This window comes from Galleria mellonella, unplaced genomic scaffold (genome assembly GCF_026898425.1).
Source record: "Galleria mellonella isolate WM207_F2 unplaced genomic scaffold, CSIRO_AGI_GalMel_v1 utg96, whole genome shotgun sequence".
In the NCBI taxonomy this organism is placed as follows: domain Eukaryota; kingdom Metazoa; phylum Arthropoda; class Insecta; order Lepidoptera; family Pyralidae; genus Galleria; species Galleria mellonella.
Genome location: NW_026442179.1, coordinates 5637733 through 5656781, shown reverse-complemented (window position 1 = coordinate 5656781; position 19049 = coordinate 5637733). Strand labels below are relative to the sequence as shown.

The window sequence follows — 19049 nt, the reverse complement described above, 5'->3', positions numbered from 1 at the left end:
GATTGTTAGCAGTGGGTCTAACAGATTAATTGCCAGCAATACACCCTATCAGGTCAACCTCCACGCGGTTCCCCCTGGAAACCATCGTGGTTAATTCTGGCGGAATTCGTCAAGATGGGCTAACTGATCTGCTTTCATTGTCACCTATCATTCCCCACTGGTGCTCCGCCAGCGTATACCGATAGCGCAGGCAGGGTTACCATTCCATTATCACCCATTGAAAAAAAAGAACATGGGAGGTACGAATCGGGTACGCTAAGCGACACATCTATGTAAATACTCATTTTCTAATTACGTAGGCACGTGCCGTCAGTAACTTTGAGTACGGAAAAAACCTTGGGATTTAATATTCGAGTGGATATTAATTGCCACATCTAATTACTATTTTAATGAACATTGTAGGATGTTCTGTATAATTGCATGTTGGGATATTCGCTGATTTTAAACCAATTTGATAATCCTTATTATTCGAAATGGGAATTTGGTTTCAAGTGGATTTCTTCTTTTCACAATTTTTCAAACTATTTTGTATAGAAACTGTATATTATAGGTACCTACCATATACCTATAGTATAATGTATTTAACCCTTATTTGTATGATTTTTTTATTGGTGAAATAAATCAAAGTGATAGAATTCACTTTCAAAATTAAAGGAAACATGGGTAAAAAAATAAATTTTACAGCTATGTTTTTTTCTGCAAATAACATTAAAAAGGTATTCAGACACGATCAACTTAAAGTGAATTCGTTCTTTTATATATTTTTTGGGAATTCAGTGTTACGATGGAAATTTCCACCATTATGCAAAGAAGGGTTAATTACATTATAAGTTGGTAGGATAGCTGTAAGAAATATACCGACTACCAGATATGAATTTTTAGGAAGCATAGTTTTTTGTTCTGTAGTCTTGGCATAGAATAGGTCACCTCTGCCTTTCCCGCGGGAGTCGTGAGGGCACTTAATGCTCGAAGGATGGGCAGCAGCGTCTGTCTTTAAACAACACTAAAAGCTTAACTGCGATTGCCAATTCACCTGCCAAGCGTGGCAACTACTGACAAAACTATCCTAATAGGAAAAGGCTTATGTTCAGCACTGGACAGTTAATAGCTAATGTAATGATGGTGTCATTTTTAGATGAGTTCATGAACTTGTGTTTTTTTTTAATGGATGATAATGGAATGGTTAACCCACCCGCGCTATCGGTATACACCGGCGAGGCACCAGTGAAGGATGATAGGTGATGATAAAATGGGTCAGTTAGCCCGTTGTGACGAATTCAACAAGAATTGTTCACTATGGTCTCCAGAGGGAACCACGTGGAGGTCGACCTAATAAGGCATATTGTTAGCAATGGGGCTGTCAAACACCATTGCCAACAATCCCTTACCCCTTTAACTTGTGTTATTTTAACATTTTACTCCATTTACATTGTTGTAAAATCATTATTATAGGTACCATGGAAAATCACAAATACTTAGTAGGTGCAGGCATTATTCAGTCCGATTGCTGTCGTATAACTTACGTATCTATTGACGTCTGTCTGTCGGTGACTGCACCAGATTGTTCCACTGACGCTGTCTGTCATCTTTTAATGAATAACAGTAAACAATCGTAGTCATTATTGTGAAATCTATGATGTCTTATTATTCATTAGTATTATAAGCAGTGTATTTGTTTGTTTCTAAAAAAATATTGCATGTAATATTAACGAAAATTTTGATACTGACAGTCGCGAAAGTTTCAAAAGGGCATCTTCTGTCCTCATAAGCTTATTATGTTTGTGTATGCATATGTACGTACTGCTGGAGATAAGCCTTCCTTATTAGGGAATTTTTGTAAGTAGTCGCCACGCTTGGCAGGCGAGTTAGCAACCGCAGTTAGTCTTTTACATATGTTTTAAGAGGGACGTTGCTGCCCATCCCTTAGTCGCCTCTTACAAAACCCACGGGAAAGGAAGGGATGGCCTATTCTATGCCGGGACCACACGGCGTAGTATTTTCTATACAAATATGTATTTTGAATATATAAGTTAGTTCGTATTTAGATAAGCATATTTATAATTTCTTAATAGAAACAACTATACTGCTTCCTCCTATTATTGTACGCACACTGCCCGCTGGTAATTAATGCTCATTTCCACTGAGGGTTTGCTGGAAGAGAACTCTTACAGAGTTAAGCTCGCCTGTTGTACATTTTTATTCAAAATAAATTATAACAATGTAATTTTTGTGTACGATACAGTATAAATAAATAATTTTCATTTACGTCTATCTACAGTTCCTTTATTCAGTGATAGGTAGGTAAATATAGGAGATAAAAGTACAATGAGTAAGGCTTTCACTATCTATCTCATAGGCAACGATGCCTATACAAAATAAACAAAGCGCATACCTTGTTACTTAGAATGGCAAATAAGGTGACGCTACATCTGATAGAAAATAGTCACTGTCGCGTATAGACATGAACAGTACCACGCAAGTCACAGAACGCACTGCGAAGCCTATGGTATCTCTCATGCTCTAGCATTCGTGAGGACGACGGTTTTATATCTCGGTATCCTGCAATTTCACTGCCATATTTCATAACGGAAACACAGATCTGCAATTTTAACTACCGGGGAGAAGGGATCGTTAGTAATGTGAACTACCAGTCACATAATTAGCAATATATCCTATCAAGTCGACCTACAAATGGCCCCCTCTGGTAACCATCGAACTGAAATTTTGGTGTAGTTATCACGATGAGCTAATTGACCTATCTGTTTGGGGAAGAAATGTTAGTAAAGGGGACTAATGGCCATCGCTAGCAAGCCCTGTCAGGTCGATCTCTACGCGGTTCCCCCTGGAAACCATTGTGACTAATACTTGTTGCATTCATCAAGAAGGGCTAACAGACCTGCTTTCATGCTCACCTATCATTCATTACTGGTGCCCCGCCAGCGTATACCGTTAGCGCAGGCGGGGATACCATTCCATTTTCATCCATTAAAAAAAACTGACCTATTTTTTCATTCACACCTATTACCCCTCACTGGTGCCCCACCACCGTATATCGTTGGCGTAGGCGGGGTTACCTTTCCATTATTATACATTAAAATACAACTGCTTCACGACAGTAACACGAGCGGGATAGAGGTACTCGAGTGGGATAGAGGTACTCGAGTGGGATAGAGGTACTCGAGTGGGATAGAGGTACTCGAGTGGGATAGAGGTACTCGAGTGGGATAGAGGTACTCGAGTGGGATAGAGGTACTCGAGTGGGATAGAGGTACTCGAGTGGGATAGAGGTACTCGAGCAGATGACTTGTAGAAAGTCTCCCTCTAGTAAATAATTTGGGTAATGAAATAAAACAATGAATAAAGAACGAGAACAAATTATATAATTTATTTCTGTTACATTCACATCTTCACTTACAACATTAATACGCCCACGAGACGCCGCACACTCGTCGACTACATTAAGTAGATATTGTGACAAATAATTAAATAGTGGAGTGTTATATTTAATTTTGCAATATACTATTAACTATTTTTAAAAATTTTCTAATAGGATTGTTAATGTTGGACAAGCCTACTGTCTTAACACTTAAATACCTGAAGTTTCAAATTTGATACAGCGGTTTGCATTGTTTCATTGTTAAATAAATTAAAATATTTTGATTACCGTTATGCTTAAAGTATCAAAAATGATACGAAATGTTTTTTTTTTTCGAAATAAATATATAAAAATATCGTTTTGATTTTTTTTTACTATTTTTCCCCATTAGTAAACACAGTAAAGGGTGCACTTATATATTTTTTAATTTGATTTAAAAAATCAGGCTTTTAAAGGTTAAATTGATAGCATAAAAATTTACATACTCTTTTTCATTCCTCCTTTTGGACTGTGAAACTTATATGAAATCTGATGTACCTACCTACACATTATATACGAGATTGTTCAATTTTTATTTCATACCATAACATAAACTAATACCTTTTTCACTGTAGATAATGCATACATAATAGAACAATACAGTCGATTCTGACACGCCATTTTCTAACTCTAAAAATCTAAAAATTTCAATTTGTAATAACAAATTACTATAGTGAAGTTATTATTCTAAGGAGCAGTATTAATTAAATTTGTAATAGATTTCAAATTTGCTTTTTTGTTTCTGGTAATCTATATTCTTACCAATAAAACTTATTTAAAAAAGAAACATCGATTTGGGTCTTCATAAGATCAATAGAAACCAAGACAATGTTTTTTAGAAATTTTGCCTGTATGTTCCGGAATGCCGGAGAAATTAAAAATAGTGGATTTCAGAAAAGTTCATTTTCTAAATTGGTTTGATCGGGAATCGAATCCGGGCCCTTATTTACGTCAAGCAATGTGCTCATCATCACTGCGTCAATGAGGTCGAAATCGGAGATTACTTTAAGATTAAAATTTTAATTCTAGAGATAGATTGAAAAATTTAAAAGGCATTTAAGAATCGACTCTATTATTTTGGATTTCAATAGTTTTTGAAAAATAACATTTTACAATCACGCTTTTATCTACACAAATGCAACCACGAACAATTGACAGTCGCGTTGGTCCCCAAAGTTGTTTTAATTAATGATAAGTGTCGAATGTCAGGACTAAGGGGCTATTTGGATGTCATAGTGGCTGTGATTGAAGTCACATGAGAAAAGATATATAGACATATATATAGACATCTTTAAAAAATGAATGTGTTTTAAATATAGGGTTATATTTAACTGACATTGCAACATTAAGTTAGCAAGAGACATTTATTCTATTTTCAAGAAAGTCCTATTGACAAATTAACTATGTACACAGATAAAAAATTTGTAGTAGTAAAATGAGTAGGTGTAAAAATAATTTATTTATTAAATTAGTTATTAATTTTATATTTGAAGTCTCGTACCATGATGGAGGGATGAACGATACACAGTTTTGTATGAGTAGCGTATCAGAAGTTTGTAGATACGATGGTTTATGAACGATTTCTTAAATAATTCTTATAACGTTTTAGTCCAAGTATGTAAAATATAAAAAAAAAAAACAATAATAGCCGACCATTTTAAAAATATAGCTTAATATCCTAAAACAACTTAAAATTGTACTAACAAAAATAACATTGTGAATAAATTAGTAATAACATTATTTCGATTTGTTTATAAAACTTCATAGTAAATGATTTATTTTATATTATATCTAGAATGTATATAAACAATTAATTAATGCAGCTGCCATCGATGTACTTGAAAGATTGCAGAGAACAAACATATACTTAGCCTTTCTTATATATTCATAAATAATATATGAAATATTTCGAGATGTAGACGGTGTCATAGTAAACTTGTCTCGCCATTTAGCCCTTCTTTGCATGATTTTTTTTTACTGGTGAAACAAACCATGGTGATATAATTCATGTTCAAAATTAAAGGAAAAATGGTTAAAAAAAATAAATTTGACAGGTATGTTTTTTTTCCTGCGATGGACATTAAAAAGGTATCCAGACACGATCAACTTAAAGTGAACCGGTTCTTTTATATAATTTTTGGGCATTCAATGTCATGATGGAAATTTTCACCATTATGCAAAGAAGGGTTATGTGGTATAACCAACTAAACTAATCTAGGTTAATTATGACGAATACGAAACTTTATATATATAAAAAAAAAAATATACAATTGATTGCTGTTATAAAGTTAATAATTTCTACAAACAAACGACAATACATTTTCTAATTTGGAAAGACTAGACTTTATTTCGTGTTTGACTTATTGTTAAAGATTTAGATACTGCCATAATAAATTTAAAAAAAAGATTAATAATTAATATAAACAATTCCAGACAATATATCATATTGAAGACTAGGCAGCATGGTCTCCGACCTTAGCCTGTTCCACAATGGAACATACGTACTAAAAAAAAAATGTATTATAGACAGTTAAAAGAAAACAATTCCATCACAACATAATTATAAGACAATACGTATTAATTCAGTTTGTTTTTCTAATTGTAACTCATAACAATGAGCTATAATGACCATTTATTTATGTATTGTGTTTAAAAAAAAAATGATGCAGACTCCAATACGTTTGTAATACTCACATTATAGATTGTCCTGTAAGATACAAACTTTGGTGAGGTTTCCACTTGGTTTTTAAATTATTTATTTTTGTTAGTAATGTATACGACAACATAACCTTAAAAAAAGAGCATATTCCTTTTTGAAAAGTCGGCAGCACACCTGCGATGCCGTTGGTGTTATGGGTGATCATGGGCGGCGGTAGTCACTTACCATCAGGTGAGCCGCATGCTCTTTTGCCCCGTGTTGTAAAAAAAAATACGTATGTTTTGACGAAGTTCTCCTAGTGGTCAAGTTAGCTCATTTTTTTTTAGATTAAAATATAATTACACCTAAGTACTGTAAATCAAATCGTCAACAGTCAATTCTCTTGTAAACTATAACAGATCGACACGCACCGAGCTGAAGATAAAAGCTTACAACTATAATAAATAACGAGTAATTACAATTTTTACAACCTATCGAAGCAAGAGGCCGCGTCTCGTGCACGCTGAAATAACCTTAGTCGAGTTAACAGTTAACAATAATAAACTGTTACGAGGTATAATGTGATAAATATTAGTTACAAGTCGTTTAAAAATACTAGCAGTCGACCTTTGTAAAGACTCTGAAAATTTTTAGTTTCACCAAGTTATATATCACAATTATTTTAGTAAATATTATATATTCATTTTTCATTCGAGTAAATTTGTAGATCTCTGGCGTAATGGCGGCAATGTTGGATATACAGGTGTAGAGGGCAATTATTATGTTTATTAGGTGAAGGTATAGTTGTGAATTTCAAGACAATACCAATTTTGCCATTGACTAGCTATGAAGACGCAAAATGGTTTTTCTTCGTGCCAATAAATTAAATCAGTGCTCTATTACCTCAAACAGATCTAAAGTGCTCAAATTTTAGATAAAATTCCAATTTATGAATATACTTTAATTAAATCTAAAATTTAGGATATTTGTATAGATATAACTCTAGTAGTGGAGTTTAGTGGATACATTACAGAATAGGCGTAAATAATTTTAACAGAGAACAAACGGTAACGGTTAATAAATTATTCTAGTAACGAAACGATGTAAACAAGTATATAATTAGTAATCGATTGTTTGTACCTACACACAAAGCGACATCACAGTACAGCGTCGTATATTTATGTACTAAGGTGGAATATTCACTGCCACGCAGCACGCACCACGCACCACGCGCGTTAAAACGCGGCGCGTGAACTATCACGTGTCTCTATATGCACATGTGACAAAATACAGTGGTACCTCTACATATGAGTTTAATTCGTTCCGTAACCTTGCTCGTATGTCAAATTGCTCGCATCTCGAAGCAATTTTCCCCATTGAAATGAATTAAAATGCCATTAATCCGTACTCCCAAAAAACCACCTCAGTTGTTTTTGTTAAGTGTTAGTCGGAGGTGGGAGAAACTGTTGGACATCAACGTCCACCCCGCGTGTGCAGCGGTGTAGTGTACGATTCTTCGTATCTCAATCTCTCTCATCTCAAAGCAAAATATCGCTCGCTCGGCGGCTTGTATCTCAAAACACTTGTATATCGAGGTACCACCGTATTGACATAGTTTACATAACAACTTAGAGGTGTTCACAAGAGAGTTTAGCACTTGTTTCTACTATAAATGTGCGCGCGTAAGGTTTAACACCATACTTCGGCGCTTGATACGTGACGTGTGGTGTCGTCACGCGCGTGATCGCTATATGCTTTTTGTATTTGAAAATTACGAGATAGTCTGTAAACACAGCGTGTACAATCATCTACTGCAATAAGGCGTTAATAAATTTTAAAACCACTCATACGATGAAATTTAACCGTACAGTTACACGTCACGTTGCAGCGTTGTGTTGCGTGGCAGTTTTCCGCCTAAATAAGAACGTATGTTTGCTTCGCAACCGGTCACCGGTCACTGGCAAATCTTTGCATACATACATATACACGTAGTAACTATATACATTGTATCATTGCAAAATATATGAAAATAGGCCACGTACATGTATTTCACATCAATAATATTGTTAGCCTAAGATTTTTAAATTATTCATAAAGCACTTTATGTCGGGTTTGTGGCATCGCGTAATGATTTCTCTAACAAAATATGTTATTCCAAGTTTAAAAAAGGTGAACCGGTAAAGAACACAGTTCAAATATGCACAAACATGACTTTGTCTCAACAGCTACCATCAGTAAAATACCCATAGGTAAATTATTAATACGTACCTGAACACCCATCAAATCGTACAATACAATGCGTGTAAGGATAGCTTTCCCTGTGTCCGACTATCAATATATTCGACCATGTTCCCACGACAATAAAGTCACAGTATTATCTAAAAATACTTTAAACATACATACTACTGTAAATATAAAAGTAGATATATAGACACTATACGTCCTCCGATACATGTGTGTGTGTGTGATGAGAGAAATAAGTTGAAATATGAAAAATAAAGGTTACGTAGAGAGGCTGTACTCGCGGAGCGAGTGCGAGTCACCGTTTTGGTGTTACGTATGTTACACAATGTAAGAGAACATTTTGTACGCGTATAATGTGTGTGTGTGGCCCCCGGGCTCAGCAGATGGTGAAGAGCGGCGAGCGGCGCCGCGCGGCGTCAGCTCAGGAGGCGGCCGCGCTCGGCCTGCCGCCGCGCCCGCTGTCGTACGCGCGGACCACCTCCGCCTGCGACACCGAGCCGCCCTCCTCTTGCGAGAACGCGAACCCATCTGCGGCACCCAACATACCGTTACAGAGGACGCCCTGGGCCGAGCCACGCGCGTGTCTTGTTCGGTAGAATCGACAAAACAAACAGCTCAATAGGCCGTGAAACGCTAGTAGTGCTTCGCAAACGAACAAGTGGCAACTGAGTAAGGTGGTTCGAATAGTGTACTGATAATTGATACCTTGTTTCCATTGCATCAGCTAGGCCATCGAGATGAAATTAAAATAAAATGTGTGACTACGTGGTGCGCGCGGCGTGTGTGCGCGTGTGCGCGTGTGAGTGCGTGTGTGTGCGTGTGGAGGAGGTACTCACGCGACAGCTCAAGCTCCATGGTGGCGCGCGTGGCGGAGCGCCGGCTGAACACGCTGCGAACGTTCTGCAGCAGCCGCGCCGTCTCCGTGAGGCTGCCACACACAGTCACGCCACTCACTACCCAGCTACATATTGCGTCTATCGCCTACATCGAGGTGGGAGCCTCGTTTCGCGTCGCTCCCAACTCTAATTTCGTTTGATAAGACGACTCGAGTGGTTCAGTGTTAAAACCCAGTCCTCAAAGGTTGATAGGTATTAGTAAAATAAGCGTGTTCTGTGGCCTGACCCAATTCGAGATACTGTCGAAACGTAGATTCGATAATTTTAATAGATTTTTTTTAATTTTGGTAAACCCAACGCGTATTTAGACCGTTTTAGTGTCATGTGAATACCTCATGCATGCATGTTTAACCTATGTTTATATGCATCTTTTCTCTGTATATAGACGTTAAATAAGATGCGAGTTGCGCACTACTTCTGCAAACATGAGTAAAACCACATGAAATTAAAACGGCCACCTTTAATTATATAACTAGTAAACTTTTGAATATCGAGCAGAGTTACTGTGGCAGTATATCGGTTCGGGGGCATAGAGCAAGTAGCGGGGATGCAGTGCAGGAATATGAGCGAGCTAGAAGCGTGAGGCGTGAGGCGTGAGGCGTGAGGCGTCATGCGAGCGCACGAGCGCACGGGCGTACTTACACTGCGCGAGCCGCACGAGCGCGTGGCGCGCGTCGCTCCCCTCGCGGCCGCTGTGCCAACAACCACCGTTAGTTCCACCACACCACACCACACCACATTACACCACGCCGTGCCACCACACACGTGGCTCAACACTCGACCACCACATCGCAATCTCTTCATTTATTATATACGACATATTTTAAATAAAAACCGGACTGACTTACGTTGATATTTTTATCGAGGGTCATATTGCATACTTAATTTTTGTTTACTGTACAACGTTGTTCAATTCTATTCATACTACCGTTGTATTTCAATTTGTTGGTATAATTTCTATACACTCTCCTCTCCCCCGTCCCTGGCAAGGTACAAACGGATCTATAGATAGAATCGCTTCTGTCAGCGTTCCCATGAGAAAGAAAAGACAGCGCACGTCGCCTTAAGTCGTAATCTATGTCATGGATTCGCTAGCGATAACGATTCTATCAATAGATTTGCTCGTACTTTGCCTAGGAAGGGGGGGATGTATACTTTTGTAATTTTATCCCGTTTTTATTTAAATTAAAATACTAATAACGTGTGGAAGGACATCCCGTTGTTTTGGTTTCTTGGTATTCGCTAAATTAATTCAATGACCCTGGACAGTGGATACTAAAAAAATATGGAACATTGCAACATGATTCCTCGTCATAGATTGAGAAATTATTGCATTTGGTAATAAATATAGTTCCTCTATTTTCCTCGTTATTGATATGGATCTTCCAATACCATTTTTTATACCTAATTTGAATTTGCTTTCAACAGAAATTAAAAAAAAAATCTTTAATTTACCAACACACATGGCAAAGGGATGTTCTAACACTGAGCAGTAACTAGCATCACTCCGGTCCTTACAACTACAGTACACAACTCCAGGGCAATTTCAATTATTTATTCGAGAAATATTGATCGTTACAAATGTATTAAATAAAACTTACCTACGTTTATACCATATAAAATAATATTAACATATTCCATGGATGGATGCGAGATGATTAATAAATACATGAACCATGAACGAAAGCAGCACACGATTCAAATTATACCATACAACAAATTTGAATAAAAAAGGCCTTCACTGGACACTGGACAGTGCAAACTAAACAAACATATGGCTCGACTAGGCTTATGCCCAAAGTGTTTGTCGATTTTGTCCCACTGAGGAAGAAACGCCGCAGCACTGAATGTGTGGCTGTAGCCCACTCATACATAAACGATATATCTCTTTGGAAAATACACTTTACTGCTGCAAAAACCTATCTTAAAATTCCTATCACTGATAAGAATTAGCAGCGAACTTTAAAAAAGGGCGAGCACAAAAGATCACGGCAAGGTCGCAGTGTCACACGTTTTTCTCTCTGGAAAAAGCCCGTTTTTTAATAATAATAATAAGGAATTGGGATAAATTCAATGTTCTGTTTTAATTAAAATTCTACTTTAATCAGAAGAATATGAGACTGATTAGAAGGAATTATCAAAACTGGTTTACAATTCCATATCGAACATTATACGACAGAAAAGACCATCGAATAACATGTTCTTTTAAGTCGATTGAAAATAATAATAAATTCCATTAATAATCACTGCGTTAAAGAATTCACACGATACAAGAAGTTCCCTTGCGATCTTTAGGTCAATTGAATGTATTAAATCGCGGGAGTAAAAACTGATCCTCCATGCTCCGGATTCTCAAACATGTTTGATATTTTTTTATTATATTAATAAGTACCTATTGTCTTTTTTTTAATTTTCCATGTATGGTATAAAATCAAAGGCTAATATTATTAGAAACATTCGCAATTAATTATTTAAGTCTGCATAGACCTTCCTTTTATTCTTGCCTGTATTAAATCGTGGCTACTACTAACATGTATGGAAACAGATATGTATATATGTAAAGATCGTGTGCTACGTTCGTTTCGTTATATAAATATGTTCATACAGTTTCCATAAACTTATAAATGACATTAATAATGTTTACCGTCATATCGCCAAAAAATTATGATTCATGTAAATCAAAAGATAATTTGAGGAATCGAAGGTCATTTATAAGTTTAAAATATAAATATAAACAATATTACAACAACTCTAAAGAAGGCAATGCACAGCGTTCTTTTTTTTTAATAATTTATACAAAATTATAAGTTACATAGGAAGAAATTATTTCGGAGAAAAATCTAGCATAACTGGATCTTTTTTTTAGTACTTGTCAAAATAAATGCAATGTTTTATAATTTATAATTTTCATGTAACAAATAAATTTAACTTGTAAATAATATGTTACGTTAATTTTAAAACAAGAAAGATCCAATTGCATCAAGTGTTAATTTCGAAGTAAAAGAAAGTAAAAAAAAAAGTGAGAAATAATGAAAGACAACTAGAAACGAACAGAACTAGAAGTTACCTTCGTTGATGATGTAGTGCCCTCCAATGTGGACACTACAAGTTTATACATTATTATTTTTCATTCGAATTTTACAAGAAATATAAAGTACATATTGTTTTAACTATAATTATGAAACATGAATAGCCAATTCAATGTTTTCTGGTAACTTCAATTGTCACAAACGAAACAGTGCATAGGAAATACAAAAAGGAAGCAACAAAACTTAGCGGAACTTAGCGGAAGTACTAAACAACATATTTACAAGTGAATACCGTAGAACCTTTTGTACAATACATAAAGTTATTTACAATAATCGGGAAGAACACATTAATATAATATAATATAATCATACATAAGTCATAATGAGATTCGTGTTTGATTGAATAATGTTTTTATTATATTAAATGATTTTATTTAGTACACAAATTCAAAATTCGAATGATCCTTTTCTTCCGGATAGTAAACATACTATATACCCATACTTTGTCCATTTTATTATTTTCTCGATGACCATCTGTCATTTATTGATTTACACAATTACTGACTTCTAAATGATGCTGTAATTTTATTCCAATATTAAATTATTTATTTAACATTATGTCAAAAACAATATTTAAATAATTCTAGTTTTATTTGATTGTTTCATATTTTGAATTTACAAAATCATCTGAATTTATTAGAGATTGGCGACTACATCGAACATAACAGCGATGGTTTATATTCAAATATATTTATTATAATAAAAATGTATCGTTATTTACCCCTAATAGGGCAGTCAGAGGATTTGTCAATTATGAAATGTCATAGTTGACATATGAACTGTCAAGTTTCATATGTCAATTATGACATATGAAACTTGACAGTTACGGAAACGTCATAGAAAAAAATATTAATATGGACAGTTTAATTGCTTTATCACTACTTATTTTATTTATATATATACGGACAAATCACACAGATTGAGCTAGCCCCAAAGTAAGTTCGAGACTTGTGTTATGGGATATTAACTCAACGTCTCATCATGACCTGGCCGGGGATCGAACCCGGGGCCTCCACGTCGCAGGCAGGCGTGTTGACCGCTGCGCCACGGAGGACGACAATTGATTAATTAAAATGTGCAAATTTAACACGAAAAAAAAAAAAACAGTATTTCATTTATAAAATTGGGAGATATCAAACATAGAAATTATATAATGGCAATCATTCGAACGTTTAAGAGGGTCGGGGGAGGAAAGTTATCATTCGAAATATAGGTACTTTACATTGATAATATCACATTATAAGATTTAAATAGTTTTATATAATTACACAATATAAATGCTAATTTCAATGAGTTTGTATAAAAATATTTTGTTTTATTATACGCTTATAACAATAGGTCGTCTAGCGAACTATATCACAACAAGTTCGAACAAATCGTATAAAATCTACGGTAAGTAGTGGATCACAGAAACTGAAGTTTCCAAAATAATATAAACTACATTATAAACTATTAAGTAATTTAACATAGCACTAATAATATTATGGCTAAACCAAACAGCTAACGACCAATTGGAGATTGATTAAAATTAATCGTTCTCAGTAAACGTGCTCTTGCAGTTTTCTGTTTTCACGTCACTATGAGTGTAAGCGGGATAGAGTTAGAATTTATACTCTTAACTACACTAGGTTCTCCGTTTGGGGTATGAGCGAGATGGAAGATACGTGTTAGGCCATACGAATTCAAATTTATTGGTATTAATCTAGTGTGGATGTGACCATCTCCATTTGGCCATAAGCTTTAGGGATTAAATGCTGGTACCCTTAGGTTCTTATCAACAGATGGCGTTAGGTTATGATATGCATGTATTGTTCAAGAACATAAAAGCTATGTTATTTGTAATTTTTTTTTTATGTAACTTAGAATGGCAAACAAGCTGACGGCCCACTTGATGGGAAGTGGTAACCGTCGCCTATAGACATGAGCAGTATCACGGACATAACAGAGTATACTGTTTCGCCCATGATACTCCCATGCGTTGCCATTGCTAAGGACTCAGGTGTTATTCCTCTGTACCCTGTTATTTCACTGCCATATCCCACCCTTCAAAACGAAACACAAGCATGCAAACACAACTGCTTCACCGTAGAAACACTAACGGGACAGAGGTGCTCAGGCAAATGACTTTTGTACAAAGTCTCCCTCTGGTGGCAGATTATAGTTATTGATGATTGTTATAAATATATTTATCATATATTTCATAACGCTAACGCCATATTGATAAAATGAAGGACAAAGCAGTAGCTTTTTATCTTAGCTGCATTTTTTATCACTAAATGGAATGCGGATAGTCAATAAATAATAAACTCTAGAAACTTCAACAAAAGGTTAAATATTCTTAAAACGAAATAACAAATGGATTTTATCCAATAATATTTAGAACAACAACATTTACTTCGTACGTATGAGTACGAATGTACGCACGCAGTCTACGTTGGGAACACTACATCTACTTGGAATTATTAATTGAACGATTCCAACTTTCTGGAATGTAACTGTGGACTGAACACGGGATTATAGCTGCGTGTACTTGTGTGTGTGTATGTGTGTACGTCTGTGTCAAACCAGTGAACACTACAGCACTCAATATTGCAATTTTAACCACTAATTACCATTTGACCACCGTCTGCCCACTTATGAGAGTGGCGTACGTCCATCTTGTAATAAAAATGCTCATTATTAAATTGTTAAAAACAATGAATAAATGTATTGTATAGAGCTAGCAGAAGACATTACTGTTACGGAATTATTTGTATATTTACATCGTATGTGAATGAGGTATTTGTACATTTATCAACTTTTGGGGCTTATTTTCGTTCAGTCGGCATACGCTAAGAACGGGGCTACATTTGAAGCGTCATTTCTCTAATACTATGTCTTAAGTTAATATTTTAATTGGATTATATAATGAAATTTCTAACGGACCATTATAAAGTAAACGTATAATTCACGACTTGCTTACTTCATCGTCATCTATTATCCCCCACTGGTGCCCCGCGTGTGTATATCGATAGCGCAGGCGGGGTAACCGTTCCATTATCATTTATTAAAAAAAAAAAAGAAAAAAAAACTATAATAATCTTGACTTCAATATTGCAATAAAAAGTTAAATTTTAATTTTAGTGATTTAGAGAAATGATGCTTCAAGATCGACTCTAATGTACGCTCGTACTTGTGGATTTCATAAGCGGCGTACCTCGTCAGGGACGTTTTCCTTTCGTGTTTCTTATATACTAATTATGTCGATGTTCGAAGAATATTTACATGTAGCTGCACCAGCGAACGGAACATAAAGGTGTTCTTACACGGTCAATTTCAATATGGCAACACTTGCGAAATTTGATGTGAGGGCAACATTGAGGGATTTATTGTGTTGCCAACATATATAATGTTGAATATAATAGAGCCATGTAATTATTGTATTGTGTGTATGTAAAAGACAACCATTATCAGGCATTATTTTCTCAAAATTTTTAATTTTGGCTCTGTAGTAATTTGTAGTTCGAGCCCGACTGGAACACAAGTATTATATGTATATAAACATGAGTATATTTGCTCGTATCGGTCTCATATTTTTTTTAGTCGCCTAGTGTTCCTAGTCTTATTTTCTGCCTAATTTAACAGCAGTTGGCTCTGTGTCATATCCAGGGTTAGTTAGTTATTTAAATTGTCCGTGTGAGCACACCTCGAGGGGTGTGTATGTGTGTGCACCCTAGGGGGCTAGCGGCTGCTGCTGTCAAATGATGTGAGCCCGGTGGCGAGGGTGGCGGGGGTGGCTGGGCCGGCGGGCGGCAGGCGGCGCGTGCTGCGGCGCGACGGCGCGACGCCGCCAGCGCAGCCGCCGCGCGCCCGGCCCGCCGCGCCTGCTCCGCAACCAACCATACGTGAGCCCTAGCCCCCGCTGGCCGCACATAGACTCGTGCTAAGACGCCGCCGCCGCCGCCGCGTGTCGCCACTTACACGTTCCGAGCTAGGGACGCGACGAGCCCGCTCTGCTTCCGTGCAGCGTTGCCCGTGCGATTGCAATCTTAATACGAGTCTATGCGAGGTGCGGGGGAGGGGAGGGGCGATGCGAAGCGAACTGAACGTAACTCGGGAAACAAAAACTAAATACTTCGCGTGCTCTACACACATGTAACACGAAGCCGCTTGCCGGCATTTCGACACACGGGCAACTACCACTGTGACGTCGCACCGACTACGTTGTACGTATAGGGCGACGTTACAGTAATCACAGTACAGCTACGGCTCCCGTTAGTGAAATACCGGCAAATGGAGCGACAGTAGGAGACTAGCACAGTGACAGTCTAAATGTACAGTACGTACGACACGGAGGACAGAGTAGTAGGTATGAATGTGACAGTATGCGAGTGCTTCATACGATGATAGATGTAATACATACGATTTACTATACTACTACTATATATTTATAGGTCAATATTCTAGATTACGAAGGGTATATATATATATATATATATATATATATATATAATTATTTTTCTATTTATATACCTAAATATAATATTAATGATTAATAACAGTGAACCGACCGACCTCAATATAGTGAAATTAGATCCATAACCTTTTAAATCTATATGGTTATTAATTAAATGCTTTCCAAGTTATCAGAGCAAAATGAATTTTTTTATATATGTAAATTATATTTAAGTTTACTTAATAAACGACTACGACATGTTTTAATATATAATATATACACAATATTTATAATAGATACAAATTAAAAATATGTAAGTTGGTACTGGTTGAAATTGGTAAATAAACAAGTACGTCAAGTTGTCTACAATTACCACAATTTGGGTCACGATAAGGAAATCCAACTGGTTGGATCGAGATGGGCAAACAAACTTGCTTATTGACTTGCCAATTAGCAGGCTCTCTCTACTGGCGTCTCCACTCATCATGCACCAAATTGTGACGTTTTGTAAACAGTTCCATCCTATATTGTCATTCCGAATATACACAAACAAACACCACTCACAATCCGGAACTAATCTACCACACAATGCGATTAATGTTTCGTTCAATCAAATCCAATCATTACAGTCGAGTCATGTCTCTCGTATGTAACGCACCTTTAGTAAAATATATGGTGTACATAATTCAAAATTAGCAAATTACGTTCTAGTGAAATACCCGTTTAAAAAATAAGTACTATTTACACAATCTTATTAAGAAAAACACTTGTTTTCTTTAAACAATATAATATATTAATGTGAAGAACTATAAATAAGATGGGTATGGACTAAAACTCACTTTGACAATTTTGAGTTAGGTTGTTATTTTAGTAAAGGCACGATATATAAATATATACTGTTTCAATAACTATTCCTATTGTTTATACGTGACATGTTACAGCGAATAGAATCGAAATAAAAACTAGTCGCCGTAACGTCACTTTACGATAAAATTTTAGATATTTTTTTTTCTAAGATATTTAAAAAAATAAATCTATTTGCGACATCAGGCTGATTGTTCGTACAAATAATTATGTAAATCCATGTTTATAAATAAAATAGGAAAATATTTAGTACGTAGAAAGTATACTCTATATCAGCTTAATGTCCAAACAGCTAATATTTTAAACATTAATGTAGGGAAATTGGAAAATGTAAGGTTGAAGGCATACGAGGCAACACTTAAGTATTTAAAAAATATATATATGAATTATAATTTTTGTGGAAAAATTGTGTTTATAATATAGTTTTTTATTCTTTATACAATTAGGATAAATCTATTATGTAGATTCTATACTTTTAAATTCAGGTAGTATATTTACACACCTAAATAAATATTGCTGAACAATTGTAATTAATTTTAAATTTTGCCACTGGCAATCACCAATATTTAGTAAGTAAAATTCTATTTATTCATTCATTCATACATCTATTCTAACCCTATGAATATATAATAATTTGTATGTAATTTTAAGCTGTGACATGCATGAGTCAATATTTTTTGTATCAATTACATCTAATTGGTATTGGCTGGTTTGTTTCTGTCCAATAAGGTGTCATTTCAATTATCATCAATCTAAGAATCAACTAATCGTCCGATTTATAACTATCATATCCACTGAATCGGTCAACTGCTTGATTTAACACGAAACAGACTTGTCAACTAAAAATGTTAATTTATTAAGAATTGGCCGCTCAATTACAGGGATCGGGAAGCATTAGTTTCTCTCGATTAAAAAGACACAGTATCCAAGGACTGGTAGAAAGATTTACAGGCAGAGACAGAGAGCTGGTTAATGGATTGGCCTCATCATATATTAACAAGATTTAAACCTGACATCCAAACAGCAGATTGCATTATTGTTCTATAAGGAACAGATTGCCTATTAGCAGATTAGAAAAAGAAAAAAAAAAAATTAAGAATATTGAATTAAAACGAATTAACTGAAAGAATGATCACAAATAGAAAGAAATTTAATGTTGGTCATTGCATTTGAATGTGTTTGTAACTTAACCAGTTTACTTTTATTAGAGTAATAAAAAAATAAAATAAACTACAAACAAATAATAGTAAAATCTTCTAATACAGACATTAACCTATAAAATTATGTCTTTTTTTTCATGAATAACACATTACTATATCAAAATATTGCTAGATTTTTAGTAAACGTGACATATTACAATGCATATTATGCAAGTAAAATCATTAATTCACTCTTGCGCCACCTGCCCATTTCTATTTGTTCTCATTTAACCAAAGGTTGTCTGTAAGAGATTGGCGTAGCGATAAGA

The 19049-nt window shown here is 35.4% G+C and overlaps 1 protein-coding gene across 10 annotated transcripts in view; it reads right to left on the bottom strand.

Moving 5' to 3' along the window:
• Positions 1–3358: 3358 nt before the first annotated feature.
• The window catches only part of LOC113517711 (probable phospholipid-transporting ATPase IA), a 125935-nt gene continuing 110244 nt past the window's right edge, over positions 3359–19049 (bottom strand). For 3 of the 10 annotated variants that reach the window (XM_052902751.1, XM_052902753.1, XM_052902752.1), the window contains exons 23-26: positions 14895–14939; positions 9836–9885; positions 9134–9225; positions 3359–8825 (exon numbers count right to left, since the gene is read on the bottom strand). In XM_052902751.1, coding sequence (XP_052758711.1) covers positions 8616–8825; positions 9134–9225; positions 9836–9885; positions 14895–14939 — 397 coding nt within the window. In that variant the 3' untranslated portion in view covers positions 3359–8615. Of the gene's footprint in view, positions 8826–9133; positions 9226–9835; positions 9886–10734; positions 16146–16237; positions 16275–19049 lie in introns of those variants that run through there. The other 7 variants (XM_052902750.1, XM_052902754.1, XM_052902756.1 and 4 more) reach the window with 7 other exon arrangements.